Source organism: Haemorhous mexicanus, chromosome 11 (assembly GCF_027477595.1).
Source record: "Haemorhous mexicanus isolate bHaeMex1 chromosome 11, bHaeMex1.pri, whole genome shotgun sequence".
Classification (NCBI taxonomy): domain Eukaryota; kingdom Metazoa; phylum Chordata; class Aves; order Passeriformes; family Fringillidae; genus Haemorhous; species Haemorhous mexicanus.
In genome coordinates this window covers 7158413-7184749 of record NC_082351.1, presented here as the reverse complement: position 1 = coordinate 7184749, position 26337 = coordinate 7158413, and the positions used below count along the sequence as shown (strand labels likewise).

The window sequence follows — 26337 nt, the reverse complement described above, 5'->3', positions numbered from 1 at the left end:
CTCCGCCCCTTCCCGCGGGCCGCCCCCTCCCTGCACCCCCCGGGGCGCGGCCGCCCTCCCCTCCCAACGCTGTGTTGGGGCGTGCTCGGCCTCTGCCTACTCTTCCTCCTCCTCCTGCTGCTGCCGGTGGCCGGTGAGCGCTGGAAGGTGCGGGAGCGGTGGGGACCCGGTGCTCGGGGGGGGGGGGGGGGGGGTTGGGGGGCTCCGGCGTCACTTTCGGAGGCGGTGGTCACATCCCCCGGGGAGGCCCGGCCGAAGCCCCCGGCGTGAGGAGCCCCAGGCTGCGAGCTCAGCCCCCTCAGCTCTGCCGCCCGTGCCGGGGTGGGGACAGAGGAACGCGTGGTTTTGGGGGATGTGGAACCGTGTTTTTAGGGGCTGAGGAACGCATGGTTTGGGGTGGCCGTGGAACCGTGGTGTTGGGGGCCGAGGAACGCGTGGTGTTGGGGGCACGTGGTCCCGGCGGCGGCGGGAGGTGGCCACACTCGCACAGCTGTGTTGGCGCGGAATTTCGGAAAAGTCCTGCCGAGGGAAAAGTTCTGCTGGAGTTCGGTGGGTTTGTTTTGAGCCGTGGTGTCGGCCCACAGTGGCCTGATGATAGGGGCTGCTGGTAACTAAGGTAAGGTAATGATGTACTAAAGTGGCTGCGAGTTATTCTTGAAGCATCCAATCAAAAACCTTCACCTTTTCACCCCCGACACAGTAAATTCTACCCTTTTACTGGAAGATAATATAAACACTGAGGTGCTCAGTGACGATATCACATAAAAAGCGTACATATGTAAGCTTGTTTGATGATTGAGTTCATACATTAAATGCTATTATTGATAATTAGTTTTTTTTTTTCAGCAGCCCTATCTGTTGCTGATGTGTTATTGTGCTTAGAGGTTGGACCGTGTGGTCTTCCCCAACTTTATCGTTAGAAAGAGCGGATGTGATCACAGAACTTAGCTGGTGAGGTCTCAGAGAAGGAGAAGCACTCTTTGTATTTTATAAATCAGTGGTATCCCTTGATCAGAGATCAAAATCTGCACAAACCTGTGCAGAAAAGTTGCTTGTGATATGCAAGAAGACATATGACTTGGTCAGAGTAATCCAGGATCACAGTTTGTTCGGGGGCTAAGCTGAAATAGGTGTGGTTGACGTGGTCTGAGTTTTATCTGTAAGTACTTCAGGGTATGAGCACCAGAAAAAGGATTCTTTAAGCTGACTCACCACGAAGATGCTATAGCTGTAACTGTATGCAGGCTGCTCTTGAATAAATGGGAGTGGAAGTTAGTACTTATTGCCGTGATTGAGGGGTGGGTGGGAAGAGTCTAGCAGCTCTGCTCTTGAGATGGAACTTGGTCAGTCTTTAAAGGTTTTGTGTGGTACTGATGGTGTGTAATCATCACGATGATGCCCTGCAGGATAGGAGGAACCCCTCAGTAACTGGATTGTGTTGGGTTGGGTGTGGACTGTACCCGTTCTCAGGTGATTAAAATAATTAAACTGTCAGAAGACCAGCTGAGGAAAATAGTGCCATCAGTTGATGAGCTGGAGAGTTTAGATAGTTGAGGAAGACTCTCATGGATGCAACAGCTGATGGAAGAAGAGAGGAACAAAGAAGAGGCACCAAATTCTTCTTTGGTGTGCTGGACCCTTGTTGGCTCAGCTCAGCCACTGAGAACTGGCCCAGGCCTTTGGTTTTCCTCGTTATTTTATTGTGCTGCAGTAGTACAATTGTGAGATGAAGGGAGGAATTTTGTTGGCTGCATTGCTGTGTAATTTCACAAAGTATTTTGGAATTGGTTTAGCTACCTGTCATTTCCTTGTTAGGGATAGAGGAGGGAGGGAGGAGTTGGGTGGCATTAGGTGTCTGCAGAAGAAAAATTTGATCGACCATGTGTAAGCATATATAAAGCTGTAAAAAGTACTGTGCTATGGGTACTGTAATGAACCTCCATATTTAAACCCTTAGAAGATTTTTGTTTTTCTTGTTATCGTTGGCTGTGATGCCTAAATATTTTTAACTTTTCTGTATTTTTCATGTATTTGTAACGTTGTAGGTTGCTAATAGAAAGTTCTAACTTCTAGAACTTTCCCTGTCCTCCTTCATAGTGTACCAAACCCTTACTAATACATTCTTGAAATTCTGTTTAGTCTTGCCTTTAGTTTAGCAAGGACACTTTGTTTTGCAGCTTATATCGTAGACACAGTAAAGTGTAGGGCTAAAAAAGATAGGGGGGAGGTTCCAATGGGGCAGAACCCAGGGCGAAATTACCTAGCCAACTGCTGCTCTTACTGGACAATATTTAATAGGTATACTAATCAACCTTAGAAAAATTGTGGAAATACTGTGTTATGTGTGCATATCACCATATTGTGCACCATTAAGGCTGTCAATTAAAGACTTGCATTTACATTATCATTTTAACATGTTCGGAAAAGTTTTGTGTTTTATTCCAGGCAACAGTATTCAGGTATTTCTTGATGCTAGAGGGTGAAGACTGAATTTTCAGATGTTAAAGTCATTTTAAATATTGTCTTTGCCTCTTTTTGTTTGCTTTCTCTGAACAACTACACCTGAAGGATTTTGAGTTTTTTGGATGGAGTGTGGTTTAGGAACAAGATATCAGGCTATGTCTTGATAGGAAGGAAAATGATGAATAGAAACCAGCTGACTGCAGCATTTGTCACTGAAAAATGAAGTGATACCCTTCTTGGGAAATTACTTTGCTTAAGCTTTGAGAAGTATTTTTTTGTGGCAGTTAAAAGCTTTTAATTTGCCATTGTTATGGTGCAGTTACTCAGGCTTGGGAGGGCAAGGACAGAGAAAACAGCCAGTGTCTTAAGGAATGTGTTAGCCCAATGCAGTTCTGTAGTGTGGGATGTTCCCTAAGGGAGCCATCCTGGTCCATGAACATCCCCATTGATTGCCACGGGAGCTGCACCAGGTGATGCTGGCAGTGGGAATGCTGCTGGACTGATTTTAGTTCTAAGAATCTGTTGTATGACATCGCTGTTTTCTGCAATGGATTATCAGGATTAGGATTTTCTGTGAGGCAAAGTGTAGTATATGGTAGAGATAATTCATGCTGTATATGTGTATAAAATATTGTAAAATCTGAGTTATGTCTTTGACCACCCTGTCTGGGAGCAGAGTCTTATTTCTATTCAACTAGTTCCCGGACAACGTTAAGATAATATCAAGTCTGTTAGCGTATAATTGAAACCTTCCCGGGCCATGATTGCTGACTTCCCTGGAATGTCTGAGCCATCACGAGGGCCTGCACCTGGGAGGATTGCATCTACCATACTCAAGCACCAGTGCCACTCTGCTACATGTGAATGCAGGCTCTTCCAAAGAGTCCAGACAACCATCCAGACACCTGGACTGACTTTTGTATATTTCTGCATATGTATGGCCTCAGTTCTTCATGTGAAGGGACACAAAAGAACATTCGATCCTTTCTATTTCAGGCAGAATAAACTGTCTATAAGCGAGCTGCATGAAGCAGTCGGGGTGAACCACTGGAGAAATGCTGACACTTGGTCAGATCTCGGTTCACCCAGCGTCCACACCCGGGGTTGACACTGCCTTGGCTGTGGTGGTTTTTCGAAATTCTATTTTTGTTAACGATCTAATATATCTTTGTTAAATTTTATTATAAATTTGGCTGCCGATTTGATCATTTATAACAAAAGCAACAGGTAGAAACAATCAAGTTGCAGGGAAATCCAAACCTACAGTGAATGCAGTGGTATTGCATCTTTTCCATCAAATCAAATCTCTAGGAAAATTTAACATTTTATTCTAAGTGATTTGCAGGCCTTTTGGTATTTTTAACCTTTTTGGCAACTCCTGTTGCTTTTTGAGTCTTTACAATTATTTGGTAGCTACTATCAGATATAGTGAAGAAAGTAACACCAGCATCTCATATTTTCATGCAGTTTAGTGCTTTTGTCTCTATGAACATTTGGATAGAGGTGCTTAATGAAGATGAGCTACTCTGTGTGTAAGAAGTAAGTATTTGCCTCTGCTATACACAGAAGGAAATACTTTGTTTGTAAGACCTGACCCAAGTACTTTCAGCATATTTAAATGTTAACTTAGGTGATCTGGTCGGGATGAGGGAAAGACTTTGCACGATTATTCCTTTACTTACTAACTATTGGTTTGTAACTCTTCTCAGTTCTGGGTGAGGATTGTCAGGCATATAGTGGTTATTTTGGTGAGGTACAACTTGCACAATCCTGTCCTGATTTCTGCTGTGGATCTTGTCTGGATTGATACTGCTGCTCTAATGTGTTCCTAAAATTTCATGAACAAAAATTCCAGTGCAGTCAGCTTAATGAAAGTTATTGAGGCAAACTGAATGTGTACAACACATTACGATTTTGTCATCAAATACAAAAACACACTGTTGAATGGTTAAATCTTCCTAAAGGGAATGAGATCTTCTAGATCTTCTAGATCTCTATCAGGCTCTATCAGGGATCAACATTAATGCTTGTTACTTACCTGTAGAAAGGGAACAATGATCTGGATAAATTAACGCATGAACTGATAATTTTCAAATACTTATACTCTGTTTAATTTTTCTGAAGGTCTCCTGATGCAGAAGACCCTTTGGAAACTGTAAAGAAGATCGCGGAGAAAATTAGGAAAACCACATCCACCAACTGGTTGGGATAAAGCTTTAATATGATTTTTTTTTTAACCTTTGTTGGAGGGCTTCAAGGCCTGATAGAATATGCATTGATACTTGTTAAAATGGTTGTCGTGTCAGTATTACTATATCAGGTGGAAAGTCCTTGTTATTGAAGGCTTAAGTTCACAATTTAGGATGTTCAAGGACACTAGAAAGGTACCACCAGTACCTGCTCCAGGTGGAGAATGTTACCAAGTGAAAGGCATCCCAAAGGAGCTGAGAGGACACACTCTAAAACCACCTATTGTGGAATTATTACTGTAGTCACAGAGTGGATAATGCGAAAAATTGCCAGGCTTGCTGTGGAGAATGAATGAGGCTGCTTGAACTCACACTTGGGCTGAGCCACTTGCTTATCTTGCACCTGACTCAGGCAGGGCTTAACCACTGCAGGATGTCTGGGGTGAAACACTGGCCTGAGCTCAAGGTTGTCTCTGTGAAGCACAGAAGAGCAGCCACATCCCTGCAGGGAAAGTGAGCATCACTCCCCTTTACCCAGGCATAAGAGGACTTCTTCAAAGTACAGATCTGCTCCTTGCAGGCCACGATGATGTGAGCTGTAGTATGGGAGCAAAAACTATCAGAGATCCTTTAGCCATGTGAAGGACACTGTGACTCTGAAACGTCACACTTCTGTTCTGCCTTTGAACCTTCTGTTCATTTTGACTGAAGGTAACAGAAACCCTCATAAAATTGGTGTTTGGTTTTCTCCATGTAGAAGATAAGAGTATGGCCCCACTTGGTGGACAATTGCTGTGCTTGCTCCCTTCTCCTCCCGAAAGCAGGGATGCCTGACAGAGCATACCTGGGTGAAACTAAGCTTAGTTAATGGAGAATGTGAGCTTAGTAAAAAGTTGTATTTGTTGATTTTTGTTGTTAATCACTGACTAACTTTGGTTGCTTAGGGCTAATGCAATAAATGCATTTATCTACAGCTGCTCCAAATCTATGTATGGTCTATTTGTTTTTGGATTTTGCAAAACTTCCTTGGAACAGTGCTGTCAGGCTATTGTCAAATCCATACTTTTAGCTCCACAGGCAACAAAAAGAGTCTCTCCTTTTAGTGTACCTTACCTTTCATAAGCACTTGAAACTTGGCTAGGTAACTTTAATAAGTAATAAATTCCATTTTTTTGAGATTAATTCTTTTGTTACAGGATCCCCGACTCGGACATGTATCAGGATCCTGATTTAGACTTTGGCCCCAGGTAAGCCATGCAAGCTTTTAAAATGGGATTTGTGTAGAGGTTCTTCATTGTGTAATCAGGACATGTGGACCTGGCAGTGCTGGGTTAACAGCTGGACTCGGTGATCTTAAAGATCTTTTCCAGCCTAAACAATTCCATGATTCTGTGCTGCTAGAATGCAAAAATAGAAATACTAATTTGTGTCTTTAGAGTGTGGAGCACTCAAAATCTGTGTGTGTGTTGGAAGAAGGAGAGACATGAGGAAGAAGCTGGATGTTGCAATTTAGACCATAAGTCTCTGTATATAATGACTTGCATCCTCCCTGCTGAACAGGAGGTTGAAGCATTAGCACAAAGACACAGAACAGTTGGGGTTGGAAAGGACCTCTGGAGATCCAGTCCAACCCTCCTGCCCAAGGCAGGGTCACCTGGAGCAGGTGACACTTAATGTATCCAGGTGTGACTCGAATATCTCCAGAGGCGACACCCCACACACTCCCTGGGCAGCCTCTTCCAGTACTCTGCCATTCTTAACATAAAAAAGTTCTTCCTCACAATGAGGTGGAACATCCTCTGTTTTAGTTTATGGCCATTTCTCTGTGCTTTGTACTCATAGAAAATCCACAGTGGCTCTGGAAGCAAATCTGCTTTGGTTTGATGTATCTCCTTGGTGTTCTAGAATCTTTTGCAGTGAGTTTCTATCAGTATTTCTCCATCTCTTTCAATCTTAGGAGGAAGTAAATTCCTGTAAGCCTATATTGGTGATGACAGGAGTCCTGCTGTAAACATGTGTCAGTTTTTCACAGTGCAGAAGATGATGAAGAGAGGGCAGGGATTAATCACAGAATGTTACAGGGTTAAGGATGATCTGTTCCCAGTCTCCCTCTGCCATGACCAGGGACACATGTCCCACTTGCTGAAGGCCGATCCAGCCTGGCCTTGAACACTGCCAGGATTGGATCTAGTGCATCACCACCCTCATAGTAAAAACTTTCTTCCTAATAGCCAACGTAAATTTCTCCTCTTTCCATCTGTATCCATTACTCCCTGTCCTGTCACTCCAGTTTCTGACAAAGAGCCCCTCTCCGGTTCCCTGTAGCTCCTTCAGACCCTGGGAAGTGCTGGGAGGTGTCCACTCAAACTTCTCTTCTCCAGGCTGCACAGCCCCAGCTCTCCCAGCCTGTCTCCTCCACCAGGGGTGGTGCTGCAGCCCTCTTATCAACATCGTGCGCATCTTATCAGCAACCCTGGACTCGCTCCAGTCCTTCCTATGCCGGGGACGCCCGAGCTGCGTGCCGTGCCGCGGAGCTCTGGCTGTGGGATGTCTCTGTGTGGGTTTGGGCTGTGGGGATGGCGCCGGAGCTCCCCTTTAAGGGGCGGGGCGGGCGCCGTGACGTGCGCGGGGCCGGGCGGCGGGCGCGGGGCGAGCGGCGGCGGCGAGCATGGGGTAAGCGGCGGCACTCGGGGGGGTTCGGGACCCGACAGCTCCGGGGGGAACCCGCCCGGCCTTCCCGGGACCTCCAGCGGAGCAAGCTCAGTACCGGCTGCGAGCGGGGCAATGCGGGCGGCATCGTCGCCGGGAGCGGCGGGCGGGGGTCGGGGCCGGGCGGAGCCCCCGCGCTGTGTAAGTCCGGGCGCATCTTCACCTGCGCTGCGGGGGAGGATTAGCCGAGCTAAAGGCAATAGGCACGGGCATGGTGGTGTGAATGGGGTACAGGGATGTCTTGGAGTCTTGGTCTCTTTTGGTGGGTGTCTCTTCGACAAGGAGGAGGATTTAATGTAACAAATATTTTGGAGGAGGGATTCCCCTTCTCAGCTAGGCTGATCTTGTGTCTTCAGATGTGTGGTTCCAGTACAGCAGGTGTGAGCCTTATCTTGAAGACAGGGCTTGCTCTTTGTCAATGACAGAAAAAAGCATTTAGGAAGGAGCAGTTAAATTGTTTTAATTATCTTTGTTTTCAGCTGTGGAATGTTTCAAAAGAGAACCGTGGATGTCTCAGCTTGAGAAGATGGGTGACTTCTCTTTTCCTTTTCAATTGCATTGCAGCTTTGAAAAATTAGTGTTGTGTAAAGGCCCAGACTTGACATCAAACTTACCTTCTTGTTAGGCAATTTTATTAGAAAGGTGGTAATTACTCACAGGAGTACTGTCCTTGAAAAGCCACCTGGATATGACTCTGGAGGAAAACCACATGTTAGAACTTTCCAAAATGACTTATGACTGAGCTGTCCCATTTAGGGTGTTTCAATACTGGGAATTGCAATGGCACCGTCTGTGACTGCAGCCAGTGAAACAACAAGTAGTTTTTGTGTAGTTACAGACAGTGCCCAGGGTTTTGTGTTGTGTATGTTGAGGTTTCTATGCTTTTATAACCAAGCAGTAAGCTGAATTCCTTCTGGAAGAGTTGTCCTGCTTCCTTGCCTGCAAGGTATTCTCCACCCTCTCTCTCTGTGCCAATTTCTTCTAAAAGGCAGGTTTTGCCTTGTTTCTTGATGACTATGTTAGTTTAATTCTTCATTGTGTAGAGAGAAGGGCTGATGTCAGAATATTTCTTTGTATCTCCAACAAGATGTGCATTCTCTTTGAACAGTTTGCAACATGACAGGAAGCAAAAAGGGCAACTTCCTTTAGTGCCCTGTTGTTTCTTAGGAGTTGCAAATACTACCTTTGACACTGCCCTTGAGAAGGAGGTGATGATTTCCTGGCCTTTTGGGTCAGAAAGTGTTTAGTTCCCCATTCTTGCCCCAGGCTGATTTCTAGATTGAGTTGCCACCCTGGCACACTGCTCACAAATCCTGCCTTTTTAAGAGAACTTCCCCTTTCTGAGGGCGAGTTACGGACTACCTGTGGACTTGCCACTGGACTCTGTGGTCTGGGTGTTTCTTCTCCCTGCTTGGAAATCCTGCCACAATTACACCCTGATTCTGAGGGCAGGAGTAGGGAAGGGCTACTGGTGGAATGTTTGCTCTTTGTTGTCTTGCCCGGCTGAGCAATTTCTAGTTTGTTTGTACTTTTGCTTATTTGCTGCATTTATTCTGAGGCACTTCTGCAGAAGTGCAAGCAAAGCACCAGTTTTCAGTAGGTTTCTTTTTAGTGTCATCCTTGGATACTGTCTTTCAGTATTTATATTGAGTATCAGGTGCTGTTGAGGCAGGTGTACCTTTTGGGCAATCCTTTGAAGTGTATTTCACATTGCAAGTGGTCCATATGCTATAATCTTTGGACATTTTAAAGACAATAAATTTTACTCCATTGGAGTGTGTTAATAATGCTCTTCTAAGTACTTGAAAGCATTTTGCTTCCCAGAATGCTGGGTTTGGAAGCAAATGTAAGCATTCTAGGAAAAGTATCAAAATCAGGATTAACTCAGATTCAGGCCTTTTATTTTGTTGATCAGTCCTTAAAGATCATGTAGAGTTTTTAGGCCAGGGTGTAGGCATAGGTTTCATAGTGCTGAACTTGATAAATTTGTCACCACTTTTCTTTGACCAGAAGTGATTCCTCCAATTTCTGCTGCTAGTGAATGTGTTGTGGCAAAGGTTTACTACTGGAAGGTGTTTCAGGATTTTTTCCCCCTATTTTAATTGGATTACTGAGTTTTCCCCTGCTTTACTCTGATGGAATTGTGTGTAGTAAGGTTAATTTAGTTGGTTTCCCCTTTTCGTTCTGCTGTACATAGTATTCTTTTTTTTAAGAAACTTTGCAAAAAGCAGAGCACTGATTCACCAGGTCAGAACTTGTTATTATTTTCATTGGTAGTGTGATTACTTAGCCTTAGTATGCCAATTTTCCAATAGTGACCCTTACTGGAAAAGGAAATTAGATGACTCATATCCACAATTCAAGTAATTGTGAAGTATTTGAGTGTTTAAAGAGGTGGAGCAATTCAGAACATCTGTTTCAGTTACAGAAGAAAATAATGCAGTTGGAGCACTGATACTGGGCTTCTAACTGGAAACAAAACTTCTCATTGTCTGTGTACACAGTTAATTTGGCTCTGTTTCTGAATTAATTTCTGCCTGTAAGTTACAGCAGATTGTGTAGCAGGTACAGTAATGCCTGAGGCAAGGCTGTTCCTCCTTAGGAGAAGGGGGAGGCAGAATGTCCATTTTCCTGGGAAGCTTTGGCCAGCAGAGACAGACCAGCCTTGTTGGATGGGGATGTGCTCATTTGGGGTTTGAGCCATGTGTTGTGTTGTGGCTTCCTTGTCCTTTTGTGATACTGAGAAAATCCATGCCTGGTTGGAATGTGGCATCTACAAGAGGCTGCTACAGGCTAACCTGGCAAAACCAGCATATTTGTAACAGTGAAAGATATGATTATCCTGGCTTTCTTTGTCTGGTTTAGATATTTTCAAGCCCATATTTTCTCCACAGACAAGGTCAGAAATGATATTGCATTATGCCCTGTTTCTTCTCCCCTGCTGTCAGTATCAAGGACTCCAGTTTACACTTTCTGATATATTTGGATACTTCAGGATCTGTAATAGGTTGCCAGTGGTAAGAAAGTAAATAATGAAGATAATTACAGAATCACAGAATTGTTAGGGTTGGAAGGAACGTCTGGAGATCATCTAGTCCAACCCCCCTCAAAGGCAGGGTCACTTGGAGCAAGTTACACAGGAATGTGTCCAGGTGGGTGTGGAATGTTTCCAGAGGGAAGAGTCGATGAAAATTAGAAAAAAGCTTGTAGAAATGTAAGCAGTCTCTGTTTAATGAGCAGAAGATTTCTTTTTCAGTGCTGGTCCTTGATATTTTCTGTAATAAATGAGTTAAACTGCATACAGCCTGTTCTGTGAGACTTGTGTTCAAGCACAGGCTAATCTCACCAAGGAATGTAAGCTTCTTGCCTGGAAACAACTGAGACTTGGATTTGAAGCTACTTAAAGAAATGTTTTATGCTTTTTACTAGCCTGAAGAGTAAACATCAGCTTGCACAATTAGCAGTGGTAACTTGCATTGCATTTGGTTTTGTGTTCACCATGGTCTTGGTGAAGAAGCTGCTTGAAGGTGGCAGAGGGTTATGAGCTGTGGTCTCTGCTGCTGTAGGCACTTAGGTTTTGTTTCCTCAGAAACCAGGCAGGAAGGAGAGGTTGAAAAATGCTGCCCTGGTGCAAGAGGCAGATGTGCATGGCTGGGTTAGTGTGCCCTGCTAACCACAGAGGGCTGTGTGACAGCAACAACCTGAGCACACAACACAGCAAGACTGATCACTTGGATTCTGTTCAGGAGTTAATTTTCCTGTGCCTTTGTGCTTCATTGACTGTAGCTACCTAGCAGGGTAGAGTGTTCCCTCTGGCTGTGGGTTTTCCTGTGCCTCTGTGTAACTCTGAAAACAGTAAATTTTTAACATACAAGCTGACTCTGGAGAGAGGTTGTGGAAGAAGTTGCAGGTAGGGTAGCTCTCAGAGAAGGATCCTATAGCCCAAGAAACAGAGAATCCTTTAAAAACATGTTTAAAAGACCATTATGGCCATTTATTAGGATCTGAAAAATTTAAACATTTTGAGCACCAACTCTGCTTTTTTCATATACTGCCATAAAAAAAGCCATGGCCTGAGGTGTAGCTGGATATATTTGCCACAGATTGTGTTTGTAGGTGTGTTATGGGAGGAGGAGAATACCCTCAATTGCCTAGCCTTTTAAAACTGCAGCTGTAGGTCTTCTGTAAAATGAACAAATTGGTTTAATTTCAGGAAATTACCAATTATGTAGAGATTGGCCTTTTGACAAGATCTTTGTATTCAAAACATTTTATACAATTCATTTTTGATTTGATACACCTCTGTTATTATTAGCATGATCTCTGGCTCTCAATTCCACTGAGAGGTAAACTTAAAAACCTCCTTTTGATTTTTTTTTTTTTTTTTAGGGTGTGAAAGGCACTAGTCATCAAAGTCACTTTTGTGACTCTCTTGGTGAAGGTATCAATGCCATTTAAAAGAAGTAGTGGTTGGCCAGATGTGACCTCTGCTGCAGTGGTCTGTTCTTGTTTGTGCAGTGTTGGATTTTCCTTGATGATCCTTGTTGTGCTGGGTGACTGATATTCCAGAAGAGAAGGGGAATGTGGGGCAGGATGTCACTTCATAGTAGTACAGGATAATTAATTGATGTAATTCAAACTTTGCTCCTGCCTGAACGCAGTATTTGGAAGTTTTATATATGTGATGATACATGAGTAATGTGGGTAAAGAAAAAGGTGTGTTTCCTATAAAAGCTGGGTTATAAGGCAGGCAAAGCAGGTGGGTGTAACCTAGTCCAAACTTCCTTTTACTGCAGTTCCAGTGTGTTTGGCAAGTCATACACCAGGTTTCAATTTGCTAGGAAAAAAAATACTTTCACTCTTTGGCCAAGTTAATTTATAATTAGTTGTTTAAATCTGCTTCTAGAATTAGTATGATACTGGCAGTAGCAAATTCATAATATTGCAGTTTTTGTGGGGAAATTTTTTTGTAGCACTTAATTGGTTTTTTGTTTGGATTGTTTTGGTTTTTTTTTTTTTTTTTCAGTTAATCTTGTTCTGCTAATTCAGTTATCTATCTAAGAAAAATCCATTCCCATTGCCAAATTTGAATTTGGGTGTGGGGTAACATCCTGTGTCCTTGAAGTGGGTGGTAGGAAGGGAACTGAGTCATGTTGTTTGCCTTAAATATCTGTAATCATTCTACATTCTCTTTTTGCCACTAAAGGAACATTTGAAATTTATTTCCCACCTGCAGAAGCAAAGGCCTTTAATTCTGTTTAAAGACAGTTTGTATGCTGAGGGTCCAGTGGACTGAAAATTATCTGGGGGCTTGCCTGAAGCTGTAGTGTAATTCCTGCACTGCTAATGAAAGACTTCAGTCCCTCTGAATGTAGCCTTGACTCTTCCCCTTGTTATGAGCATATTTTAATGCATCAGTTACTTACAGCAAATACTCTGTTTTCTACAAAGTGTACAATAATAGATTTCCTGGCAAGCTTCACCAGAAAATTGTATTTTTAGTATGTATTACAAAGGGATTTATATACATAGACATATTTAGTACAAGTGCACTCTTTAAGGACCAAGAAAAGATGCTTGTATACATATTCCATAATAACCTGTTGCATCAGGGTGTCAGATGTCTGAGTAAGACCACAAACTCCAGGAAGTTCCCTCCCTGCCACTTTCTCATAAAGGCTCCTTAAGAACACGTTGTGCTAAACATGCTATTTAAAAAAAATGGAGAATTAAAAAAAAAAAAGTAAATATAATATTAAAAAATAGTAGTTAGCCTAATTCCAGTCGATCTTTATGTATAAAATTGAAGTTTATTATTTTGGGCTTAAAGTAATCCACATCACTATTTGAACAAACAGCTAAAGGCTCCATTCAGCACATATTTAGCAAACTTCTTCCTGTAAGATTCTTGCCTTCTCTTTTCCTGTAGCACTCTGGCAGTTGCAGAGTTTCTTGCTTCCCATGGCATTATTGTTGTTTTAGCTCGTTTCTCACAGCAGAGCTGGGTCCCTGGGCTGTGCTCAGCTCTGAGCTCTGGGGGATGCAGCTCAGGGCTGTTTATACTGCAGGTAAACAAAGGGGTTGTTTTGCTCTGGCTCCCCTTGCAGACTCTCCTTTTGGGACTACCCAGAAAGAATTGTGGAAAGTAGTGCTGAGATTTAGGAGTTTTCATTTAATCTGTGTCCCTGCTAGAGCAGTTTGCAGTCAATGATGGCTTGAGCTGGTGCTGCTCTGAGGGCTTAGTCAAAATAAAGTGAATCCCTTTTCAAGACATTAAGGGACTGTACATGGGCAGAACTCCAGGAGAGACACTCTGAAGTGCTAATTGAGTTAACATTTGTCTGAAACACCAGACATCACAGTTCCAATCCACACTTCTGCATTGCAGAGCTCTTGAAATGACTTTGCAGTTTCTCAAACCTGCCAGTCTGATGAAACAACCAAGATTTTGCAGAATTGAAACCATGCTGCTCAGGCTAAGTCTTAGGCTGCCTGTTGCCTACCACAAGAATCACTTGGAAACTTCCTGATCATGTAGGGATCCTGTTCTGGGGAAGTGGCCAAGGCTGCACCAGCAATTACTGTGATTGCACCTGGACCACGAGGCTTAACTCTGTGCTGAAGCTCCTGGCTGTGCTAAATTAGGCTAGTCCCTTTTGCAAGTGTTAAAATCAGGCTAGTGTTTTCCTGTGAGTTTGCTTTCTGAGTAATAGTAAATTACTTTCATTTAATCTTTAGAAAGTGGTTAGTATGTTTTGAATTTTTATGCTAAAACATTAAACTGAGGAAGTGTGTTGGTAGTAGAGTTTTAAAAACCAATCTCTCTGAAAGGCTCTTGGGAATTCATATTGCTCTTAAAAAAAAAAAAAGGCAAAAAAAGCATTATTTTCCTGCTGAACTTCACAGGCAGTATGTGGCACTGTATGGCTGTGACTAAAATGTTAATTAGGTATCTCTCTCTGGGGACTTGTTTGGGCATGCCCTACACCTGAGTCAGGGCAAACGTGGATATTTGCCATTCCATCACATTTCTGGGAACTGGATCCTGTTCTGGAGCAGTAAGGAATGACATGCATACACGCAATTTTTTATTTTACTTTTAGGAATGGCCTAAATTATCTTTTGAAGTCCTTCCAGACCACCCCGTGTTACAGCCATAACTCACTATTTGTAAATGTTTGTTTTGAGAGGCAGCAGTGCTTTTGAAAAGAGCCTTGCCAATGTGTTTCTCCAAGCATGGAACTAATCTTGGAATAGATTAAAACTTGCACAATAAAAAGGCTGCTTAAACTAATTTTTCATTACTAGGTGGTCTCATTGTTTATTTAGTTTTTTTTTTTAAGACAAAATTTTTAGTGTGTCCTACTCACATGAAGGCATAGTTATGTGAAAACTTCTTTGTATCAGCTTACAAAATTTCACTGACTTAAGTGATTCAAGCTATTAAGAAGAGTTAAAAATACATTGCTGGAATCAAAACTTAGATATTTGAAAATGCTTTAAATAAACTCTACATTTTTTTCCATTTGATTGTTCAAGATTGAGATCTGCAACATGAACAACTGCCTTGACAATTAACTTCTACAAATAGTGTTATTTAGATCCTTGGGTCTCACATTTTAATATGTCCATTGCAACTCATTCAGTCCTGAAAGGGGTAAAATAGGCAAGTAACTCCCTTTATGTGAGCTGATAGATATATTGAATAATTAGACAGCTTTAAAGGTAAGTCTGAGAGGCATTCTCATTACACATTCACTTCAGAGCTTTCCAAAGGTGAGAGGATAGGGGTAGAAGTGGAGGTAGGGCAAGGCAGGAGAGAGGTGGTGGTAGGAAAGGGCAGGATGTTATCTCTCCGTTTTTACTAAATGGAATAATTCTCTCCATATTTGCTTTTCTCTACATTTTATGGGGAGTTGCAGTTTGTTCTTGCTGCAATAAAACTGCCGTTAGGTTTGATTTTGTTTTTTATGAAATCATTGGCAAAAGTTCACTTTTCTGTGAAGAGAAAGAAGCAGGAAATGTCAGTGAATGAGCTCAAGCTGTTTATAACTGTGTGTGCTTTATTTAGACGATGGTATATATATAATGTGGGAGTCTGGAAACCTGAATTGTGACTGACGCCAGCAGAGCACTCGGAGCTGCTGCTGTGGCCACGCTGATTTCTGCACTCTGACGTTTGTTTGCAGGATGCAGGGTCAGGTGTGCTTTTGGTTTCGTTGGCTTTTGTTTTCTCATGGTTAACCATTCAGGGGAAGAATCTGTAAGCAGCAATCCCTCAGGTTTGTTCTTTTTCATTTATGTACAATGCTAACGGTAATTGAATTATCATTTAATGTAAATGTTCTTTTTTCCAAATATTTTAGGGCCCTTTAGGCAGATTCATCAGCTGAAAGCAATCAAATGAAATAATTTTTGTCTCAGAGGAAGTTAGCATGCTGCAAGGGAGTCTTTATACAGTGCCTGGAATATCTTGTCTCCTGAAGGTTAGAAGGTTCACTCAGTAATGTATGTTGAGCACCATTCTGACTTCACTTGACCATCATCTGTTAGTATCAGCTCTCCTGCACCTTTTTCAGTAGTGGGATATCACTTCAATGCTCAAGAAGTGCTGAGACCAGTGCTCCTTGGGCAGTAAAAAAGACATTATTGCAGTAAGGTAGTGACTGACCATGCAGAAATTCCAAAAGAGTATTGCTAGTTTTGGTTGTCAATAAAACTACTTAGAAAAAAAATTCTTTTTGAAGACCTCCAGTGTTGAAAGAGTGTTGATGGCAGGAATTACAAGTTGACAGCACTTACTGTTTTTTCTGTAAATGTCTCCCTGCTTTATGCTGTTCTAAGACATTAGCCTGCATGAGCCCAAGCACTGGCAGGAAAATTATCTGCCGTGAAGTAGGTGATAAAAATGCCTGCCAGTAATCAGCTGTTGCACTCCTTAAAGACCTGAGAAGAGCTAACTCCTCTGTTATTGGACTTGCTGGGCTGTCTCTGAAAGCTTCTTTGGTCTGCAGCAATCAGTGTTTCAGTGGGTAGGAGTGGATCACAGTGTTTGCACACACAAACACAGAACTCCAGTGTACAGCTGACACACCTGCACCTCAAACGTGTGTCTCCATTTAACTCTTCAGAAGATGGGTGCAGAATCTCCTTGTGTCATGGTTGTGTCATTTTGCCAAGGACACAAGTGATCCAAGTGCACAGGGTGTCTCTAACAACTTGGTGAAGATGAGGACATTGTGTGTTGGTTTTTTAGCTTTGCTTTTGTTGTATTCCCTGTTAGAGGTCGCAAATAGGAGATATCTGCTTCATTGAGCAGAAAACTATTAAAAAGAAGCAAATGGAGCCCGTGGTCAGTGTTTTAGTCTGTTGATGGCCCTCAGCTTGGCTGCAGATGGGCTTGTGCTGTTTTCTCTCCTCGTATCAGAAATTAATTTAGTTGTGAAAGATAAGGGGGCTGTTCCAGTTTCCTGTTGTGCTTGGTAATTTACAATGAGTAAATATTTCTCCACTTCATCTCAATTTTTTGGGTATCTTTGATTCTGCCCAGCCTTTGCTAAAGTTCTAAGAAGTTCATTGTCTGTACCAGTGAAGAATTATAGTTGTCTTTGTCAGCCCTGATCTCTTTCCTTGACACAAGAATTTCTTTCCTTAGCATAGTTCACTACAAAAAAGGCGTTTTTTCCTTTACTGGGGAAAAAACCCAAGGAAGAGCCCAGAAGACTTTGCTTTGTCTGTGTTGCTGTTTCTGGAGAATAGCTGTGTATAATGGAAGTAATGTCAGCTTCCTTAGTGAGAGAGCTCTTTCAGGGTTGGTCCAAAAGTAGAAACAAGAGAAAAGACAAAGCTCTTGGCTGCTCCACAAGTATCAGAAATTGCAGTTGACATTTCTTGTCCTGCATTTTCTGAAGGTGTCTGTAGTTTGTCACCGGTGTTCTTGCTGTTTTTTGAGAACACTGGAATCAGGATTGTGATTCAGTGTATGAATCCATTGAGTGCAGTTTTCTCTCCTCTTGAAATCATATTTGTGTTTTGCTTTTTACACCAGTCTTGAAAGAAATGGGATTTTTTTGGATGGTGATGAGCTGGCTGTGAGCTTACTGTGCTGAAGTGAAGCTAGTGCTCATGAGGATGAGGGGGCATTTAAAAGCTGGGTGTTTAGGAGTGTGTGTTTAAGTCAGTATCTCAAAAATGTTCTGTGCAAATAAATGGGACAAAACATGCACGTGTTCCTCAACACATTATTTTCACCTTTACATCCTGTGGTTGTGTTGCAGTAATCCATTTATTTTCCTGGCAGTGTTTCTGTCATGGTACCTGTGACTCCAGGAGGCTACAGCAGTTCCTGCTTCCTGTGTCCCATTCAGTACTTCATGGTTGTATCCATTGTGCTGTATTTAGTGCTTCACAAAATCAGTGCTCAGTCAGATACAGTTACAGTTTCATAAAGTCATTGTTTTGAAAGAGATTTGACTCAAGCTTATTCTTCTAGCTTTTGCAGAAACAGAATAAAATTGATGCACCCTCTCTTAAGGTGAAAGAATGCATTTTAAATTGAGCCTTTTTTATTTGTCAGTGCTCAGCTTACTAAGGGTTAAGTTGCTCTAGAAGACACTGAGGTGAGGTCTTTTAAATTTGGGCTAGGGTAAAGCATTTTGCAATTCTTTTTGTCAGTGATTTAAACCTCCCAGTTCACTGATATTCAAATGCAATTGTCACATTTGGTCGGTGTTTGGTAGCCAAGTGAAAATTGCTGGATGCTGTGGAGATTTTTTTTTTTGTTTAAAGATGTTAACAGGAAACTGAGCAGGGGAAAAAACCAAAGTAAACTCTGTAGCCAAAATCTCTACCAACAAACAAAAACAGGATGGATGTGAAAATGGCCTCTCTAGTCTTTATTTTATAGCTGATTGTTCTTTAAAACTGACTTCCTGCAATTGTTCCCAAAACTGATGCATGGTGTGTTTTCTAAGAAATAAGAGTGCTGGAGACCTTGGCTTTCATGAAGATGGGCTTTATTAATTTCAGACAGTAGGAAACAGATAATTTCATTTAGCACTTTAAGGGAATTGTCACTGGCTTTGCTGTGATATCTTTTCTCCCCTGTATGGTAAATAGAACTTGTAAAGCTTTGAGAGGCAACTGGCTTTGTCTACCTCCATCATTTGGTGCTCATGACAGAAGTCAAAATTTGGGAGTTTTAGGCAGTGTTTCTGTATCCCATTATGTAGCCTGGAATACTTGCTGTTGCAGAAGAGTCAGGATTTCAGTTCTTCCTAACTGTATGAAACATGGATTCTAAAATACCTGTTTACAGAGGCCAGGGAACCTGCCAAAAATCTGTTCAGGGCTGAGATTGTCTTCAGTTTGGGACTGGGAGGTCTTAGGAAATGTGGGAAGAACTTGCTGTCACCCCAACAGGTGGGGTGCTTCATTGTGGGCTTGCTATGAACCTGTGTGGTCACACTAAAACAACAACAGTCACAGTCAGACTAAAATGAGAGGGACCAAAGACCCCTTGTCAGGGGTGGCTCAGCTTCCCCTGGCTTAGCAGACCTGACCTCCTGCAGCACTGCCTTGCACAGTTGTTTCTTAGTCCAGTAAGGACTGAGAGATTGGAGGTGGAGCAATGTGTTTGCTGCAGGTTTGGTTAAGGAGTGACTCTTACCAATTCTGGTGGTCTCTGTCTTGCAGTTTTGGAACCCTTATTGCCATTGGAGTTTCTGTTTTTGCAGTGATTGTCATTACTATTATTCTGTGCCTCACCTGCTCCTGTTGCTGTCTGTACAAAGCATGTCGAAGACCACGCCGTAAGTAGCTCTGGATTTATTTTGGATTTATTTTCTTTTTCACATCTTTGAAGAGGTTTTTTTTTTTTTTTTTTTTTATCCCCCTGGAAAATTGTGTTCCTATAAGAGGTGAAAATACTCTGCTCAGAAGTTGCAATACCTAAATATTAAAAATAAGCATTTAAGCAGCTTCAGAATGTGAAGTTGCAGAGGGATGTTTTAGAATATTTTCTGAGCATTTAGAAGTTCTCTTCCATCCCACCATTTGGGGGGGTCTGGGAGTTTTTGGGGGTTTTTCTTTAAGGACCACCAGCACTAACCATGTTCCTTTTCCTTGCTGTAGCTGTGGTGACCACTGCCACCACGACTGTGGTTCACTCTGCCTATCCCCAGCAACCAGCAGTGCCACCCAGCTACGCAGCAGCTCCGTACCAAGGCTACCAGCCCGTGGCTGTGCAGCCCCAGCCGGGGATGCCCGTGGCTCCCTACCCTGCCCAGTACCCTCCCCCTTACCCCACCCAGCCCGCGGGACCCCCAGCTTACCATGAAACTGTGGCAGGTAAGGCAGCACCAAGTGCTTCTTCAGCTCCTGAGCAGCTGAGAGACAGCTGCTCTGGAGCAAATCTTTTGTTATTTACATTTTTTATTGCCTGTGGCTATGTTAATACAAAGGTAAACAAATTTCTTAAAGCTCGAGTTGTGGTGGGTGATGTTATTCACCCTGGTGGAAATTTCCCCATCCCTGTTTCTGTGTTAAGCATTGCCAGAGGAGGTGTGAGCTGGAGCTGTATGGCAAAATTTGGCAATGTGTGGGACTGTCAGCAGATCCAGTAGAACATTTTACTAATTCAGCTGACATTTAATATTAAAATCAAAGTCAATTTACATACATACATATATATGTATGCATGAATTGGATGTTTCCACGTTCCCTTTCTAATGTAATTTAATCTGCAAGCTCTATTCTATAAGAGCATGTAGTGACAGGACAAGGGGGAATGGATCCAAACTAAAGGACAGCATGTTTGGATTAGTTATTATTTTATATATATATATATAAATTAGTTATTAGATTAGTTATTGGGGGGGAAAAAGTTTACTGTGAGGTTTGTGAGGCCCTGGCACAAGTTGGCCAGAGAAGCTATAGACACATCTCTAGAAGTGTCCAAGGCCAGTTTGGATGGAATCCTGAGCAACCTGGTCTCATGGAAGGTGTCCCTGCCCATGACAAAGGGATTGAAAGGAGAAATCTGTTGACAGCTTGCAGTTAGAATTATCAGAATCTTTTTTCTTCATCTTTCCTTCTTTCACAGCATTGTTTTCATGCAGCATTATTGTTGTAATGACTAATTCCCACTTCTGCTGGTAATAGCTATTCTCTAAACAATTGGCTCCAGACTGCTCAGAGGGGCCAAAACTAGGCTTTTACCTGTAGGATCTTGTTCTCTTACAAACCTCACTGCTCATCCTTTAAGTAACAAAGTATAGTCCTGACTAGTAGATAATGCCTTAGAAAGTAACTTCCAGGACAGCTTGGATGTAAAATGGCTTCTCATGGTGTGAAAGATTTGCAAACAGTTAGAAATTGTATATTAATAATGTGCAAATCAGCCCCACATGTGAAAACACTGACTTGGCAGGACTGTTGACTCTGTTTTTCTCTTATAAATGCCAAAGAAACTGTGGGTTTTACAGGATTATGCCAAAGTGCTTTGGCTTCATCTTTTTAATCTCTTTCATATGAGGGAGCCAATAAATTAGTCATTTCACTTCTGCTCTCCGGTTTCTCAGGCTGTTGCTGGTTTTTAGTTTTAAAACAGTTGTTTTGTTTTGTTTTGGTGGGTGGTTTTTTTTTTTTTTTCTGGGAACATACCAAAGCACTTTCCATGTTGGCAGCTGAAAATGCCTCACAGTGAGAGTTCTTTCCTTCATTTCTCCTGGCTGTTAACCAAGGAGCAGGCTGTTAATTAGGTCCTGTGCCAGGGGAGAATACCTGCTCTGCCACACAGGAGCCAACCCCACTCACTTTACAAGATCAGCAGAAGATAACCACACTTGCACTTTCCAGGGATCTGATCAGGTGCTGCATGGACAGACTTGTGCTCTTTGACAGAGCTGAAAATGGAGATGCCACTTGAGAGCAGCTTTTCTCAGAACAGTAGAAAATAAGGATCTCTTCCAAGGGATGCACATCTGGTATATAAGTCAAACTCTTACATGTGCTCAGTAGTGGTGGGATATTTTTTCACTTATGCTTTACTTCCTTAATTAATTTTTTGACACTTAGCAGGAAAGCATTTTCCCTGAAGAAATCCTAATATGATTTCTCTAGTCCTTTTACCAGTGTTTTTTTTTCTCAGCACACTGTCAGGTATATCCTCTTGTATGTTTGTATGTGCACTTCTTACTTCCACTGGCTCTTTTTTGTTCCTTTTTTTACACTACGTTTTGTAGACTCAGCATCAAAAAAGCCCCAAAGCCAACAAGAACAAAAATTTTTATGCTCTTGCTTCTGAAATGCAGATGTTTTATGACTGTTTTATTTAAGCTGTTTTCAAGTCCAATTAGGATACTGGCTAAGTTGAACCTCTTAAATGTGCACTCAAAACAGAAATTGCCATTTTATATGTAGAGTTCAGAATGTACATTTTACAAATCTGTTTTTTCTTGTGTTTTGCTTTTGCAGCTGGTGCTGGAGCTCCTTACCCCACCCAGCCCCCTTACAACCCTGCTTACATGGATCCTCAGAAACCCACCTATTGAAAAGCTTCTACTGTGCTTCTGCATACAAAACTTTTCAAAATGTAATTTGTTCTGTTTACACCATGCACGTGTACTATATTTTTCTGGAAGACAACAATTTTTTGTTAAAGTAGAGTGAAAATCAGTTCAGTATCTTTTTTTTAATGCTCCAAGGAAGGAGTATTTTTCTTGCAGAAGTTAATTTATACCTCAAGCAAATACAAAAAGAGATTTTGCTCTAGATACAATGAGAGAAGCAAGAAGAAAGAGTATTTCATAAATATACCACCACAATACCATTTGCTGTGCAATAATTTTGAGAGGAATGGTCTAATATGAACATTGTCAAGTACCCAAAGCTGTAGCAATCTTTTGCACAGTATTAAAATGTAAAATCTTAACCTCTAAGAAACTACCTGATACATGTTATGTAAGTTCTGCCTGTTTTAAAGCTACTATTGTTAGGTAAGCTACCATTTAATACATTTCATTTATCATTCAAAAGGGAATTTTCCTTTTCTGCAACACATTTACCTTTGGTAAGGGGTAGTAAACCATGTTTAATTGCCTTTGAGTGAGTTCTAAATAGCATGAGTTCCCTTGTTTTCTGTCCCAGTTTTAAGGTTTATAAACTGTGCCTCCATTGGGTGTTATAGCTAGAAATCAACAGACTCTCTGCCACCTAAAGGACCAAATAGATCAAAAGCTGAAACCCTGAAAATTCTCCATAAAAGTTACTGGATGAGTATTTCTTGTTAGCTAGTATTGGACAAGCTTACTTCAGCCATCTCTTGTTGATGAGTTTGGAATTAAAATCATCCCCTTCATGACACATTAACAGAGATCTTGGCAGCATTCAGCCCTGCCTCCCCACAGAAAAGGAATTCTTTTACAGGAGGGATGGGATATCAGCAGAAGATTGGGGTTTTCAAAAGCTCAGGATTTTTCCACTGTCTCTAGTGGGAACTGTAGGTGGCAGGAACCTAAGAATTCCAGACCTTTATAAATCCAGTCTGCATTGGAGTAACAGTGTGCTGGGTGGGGGGGCCACAGTGAGCATTAAACCTCCCTTTTGTCTTCAACATTCCAATAAAGCTGAGCAGAGAATGAGAAGTCAGGGAAAGGAAGGATTTGGTCACAGGCAGGTAATGCATTTTTGAGAAGGTAATGCTTTCAGTCATGAAACATCTTGAGACATCCTCATGACTGTTAACACTGCTGGGGCTTTAGGCTTCATGAATCTTTCATTGCTCAAACAAATAAGGTAGGGTTTTTTTTCACTGTCCTCAACAATTCTGTCTTTTCCAACATGGAAATGCAGTTTGTTGTTAATCCTCATAGAACTATGTAGTTATTTGCATGTATCACTGTGACATAATCACTGAAATAATTTTAACATATCTTTTACACTGATTTTACTTTTTAGAGAGGCCATAGACCAGTTTGTCCTGTCATTCTTTGTCATGCCATACATTTGGCATGTATTATTGTTTGGTGGCATTGTTTTACCTCACAGAGTGGGTGGGAGTTGCTGTTGTCAAAGGCAGCCTTGTTCCCCTTCCTGATTTTTTTAATCTATTTCTGGATTATTGCAATTCTTCTTTTAAGAAAGTTTTCAGGGCATTTCAGAAGAAACTTGCTGAAAATTTTTACACTGGGGTTCATGACAACCTGTGCCCCTCTGTTACACCTCTCTAAATGTTGAAGTTGATAGCATTAAATGGTGCCAAGAGGCACTTACAGAGCATTTATCTGTGTATCCTTTGTCTGTGTTCCTCCTCTTTCCTGCCACGTCAGCTGAGAAATTGAGCAAAACTTCATGACACTGTCAGATGTTACGTGGGACCAACCAAAAAAAGGATGGTGTCTTCTGTATGGAGGAGGAAGTATTGCCTTAGAAATCTGGAATGTTTCTGTGGGAGAGCACTGAGTAACTGCAGAAATAAATCCCATGCTCCAGATACTACCCCTGGTGCTTTTTCATGGAGAAGGAGGCCAGAGAGTGTTCCAGCACTTTTGTTAGCTGTGTGGAGCCAGGCCAGGGAGGGCACAGGTACAGCATCCAGTGTGGGGCTTCCCGAGGTTGTTACTGTGCCCTGCTCTTCCTGTCCCCCACCTGGTGTGACAAAGGCAGCAGCTTGTGGCAGTCATAGTGTCATCTTTGGGTTGTGAGAGGGAAATCTGCAGTTCCATGGCAGGATGGCTCAGTCCTCATCCCTGAGGGGATGGGAGGAAAGGAAGGAGGCAGCAGTAAGGGACATTCCCAAATGTGAGGTTTTGGGGTGGAGGTTGTACAGACCAAACAGATGGTCCTGAATTGCCACTGCTCTGCGTGGGGTGGTGGGAGATGAGGGGTAGGGTTAAGGAGCCTGAAAATTGACACGTTTCCATCAGTGGGCATGTGCAAATGATGGTTATGTACAAGTGAAGAGATGAGTCATTAATGTACAAGGAACTGCCTTAGCAGTACCATGACTAATTCAGTTGCAAAACTTACTGAGAGAAGAGAAAAGGGTCCAGTTCAAAATTAATCAGATTGTGATTAATTTCTAAGTGCATTAATCATCATTAACAGTGAGGTGCAGGACCAAATTTTACTTGGTTCTTGCCCTGCAGCCTTGCTGAAGCTTTTTTCAAATACTGAAGAGAATGGGATGGTTACAGAAAAGGTGGAGATGATCCAGAAGTTTTCAGTTTAAGCACTGCTGATGTGTCAGTCCCAGTAGCTGTTGCCTTCATGTCACACTTGTTCTCCACAGTGCTCTAGGGAGGGGGGAGGGAGCTAAGACTTTGAATATTGATTTTTTTTTTCAATTCTGTAAGTGCCTTTGTTTCAGAAATGTTATGTGAAATTAAAGACAGTAGAATATTGAATTTATTAGATAATCATTGTTGCTTTTGTTACATACTGTAACCTTGCTTTGTATGTTGTTTGTAGGTTAAGCATAAGTACTCAAACCAAATGGCATAAACTCTATGCACCTTTGTAATAAATTCAGTGTTTGAAGTACATTCTGTCAACTTGGTTTTCTTAGCCTCATTTTGAGTATTATTTAGGGGTGTGTCTGCAAAGCTACATTTTCCTTCATGTGTTTGACAGCTCATGTTACTGAGTGTTCTTCAGGTCACCTTGTATCATGAACATTGATTTTGGTGGTGGAGACTGAAGCCTAACCAAAATTACAGATCACAGCATAAAGCAAGGACAGTGTAAGGTGCTGAATGATCCTCTGACAGGCTGCTGCCAAGCAAGTCCAAAAGGATTGATTCTGAGGAAGTCTGTAATTTCATTAAAAGTATCTTCTCAACCTGTTTAGACTTGTGTGTTGAGTATTGTGCCTCATTCACCAAATTGACCAATTCAGCATGAGGTAAGTGATGCTTTCTGCTCTGTCTGAAAATGTTTTTGCTGAAGTGTTTGCATATTTTATAGTTTTGATAAAAATGTTTTAGAAAGGTTGTATACACACTCCTAACTCATTAGTCTTTCACTTGAAAATATTTTCTTTGAGCAGGTCAGGAGTATCCTTTATATGGCACCACACAGCAGTGAATTGGTTAGTGTATCAGCATTATTACCTTGAATTGCCAGCTAAATTCTAACGTAGCATTTAAAAGAATAGCAAAGGGAGAAACACAGAAGTTTAAAAAAACCCACTAACACCCAAACAAAACCTCATAATAATTGGGTAGTTTTGTAGTGTTACTCCTTGAATTTGTTGGAGTCTCAGCTAGAGGCTGATAATGTGTTGAAGATGCAACATAAATAATTTCACTTCTAGTTTTATTTCACATTTTCTCTTAGTTGACTGAGGGCAGCAGACAAAATGCATGCTCCTAAAAACCTAAATCTAGAAAACATAATATTTGGGCTAGAAATGACACCAGGAAATTGCAGGTTTTTGTGATGATTTTGTTGACACTGCTTTTTAGTTCATCTCTTCCTCTTTTCCCATCACTTTTAGCAGGTGCAGCTGCCCAGTATGGCTGAATTTGAGAAGGTACAGGCAGAGAAATGCTCAGAGGAAAGCTGTGTGCCTTCCCCTCTCTCTGCACACAGGGCTGAGGAGCAGAACCTGGGTTTTGATTAAAACCTGCAGATTGCAGATTGCCTTAAGGAGCATATAGGGTTTCAAAGGTACCTTTACCCTTTATTATTGTAGCAAATGGTTGTATAGGAGAGCAAATGGCTGAACTGCAAGCTGAGGGCCCAGGGTTAGGTGAGGAATATTGCTGGTTATGTTTTCATAATGTTTATTCAGCAGTTGTCTATGGTAGTGTGAGTTTTTCCAGAACTAAACTTGGCATGCATTTAAAGCTCATGGCAGGGTTGTGTGGTAAGACCTGGACACAGAGGAGGGAAAAACTTCAATTATTGCCAAACAAGCAATTCTTGCCTGTTTTATTTTTTCCAAGTATGGAAACTCAGTATCATATCTCATCAC

The 26337-nt window shown here is 41.8% G+C and overlaps 1 protein-coding gene across 4 annotated transcripts; it reads left to right on the top strand.

The window, feature by feature from the left end:
- Positions 1 to 24902, top strand: SHISA5 (shisa family member 5). Of its 4 annotated transcripts, none has more exons than XM_059856188.1 (6): positions 1 to 133; positions 4588 to 4665; positions 5849 to 5899; positions 19056 to 19171; positions 19494 to 19709; positions 21837 to 24902. In XM_059856188.1, exons 3-6 carry the CDS (start codon positions 5865 to 5867, stop codon positions 21911 to 21913), a joined length of 444 nt encoding a protein of 147 aa, XP_059712171.1. In that variant the 5' UTR covers positions 1 to 133; positions 4588 to 4665; positions 5849 to 5864; the 3' UTR covers positions 21914 to 24902. The 4 variants fall into 4 exon arrangements, with proteins under 4 accessions (XP_059712171.1, XP_059712172.1, XP_059712170.1 ...); XM_059856189.1 differs by having other exon boundaries at positions 8 to 147; XM_059856187.1 differs by lacking the exon at positions 1 to 133 and adding an exon at positions 3965 to 4002.
- Positions 24903 to 26337: the final 1435 nt, after the last annotated feature.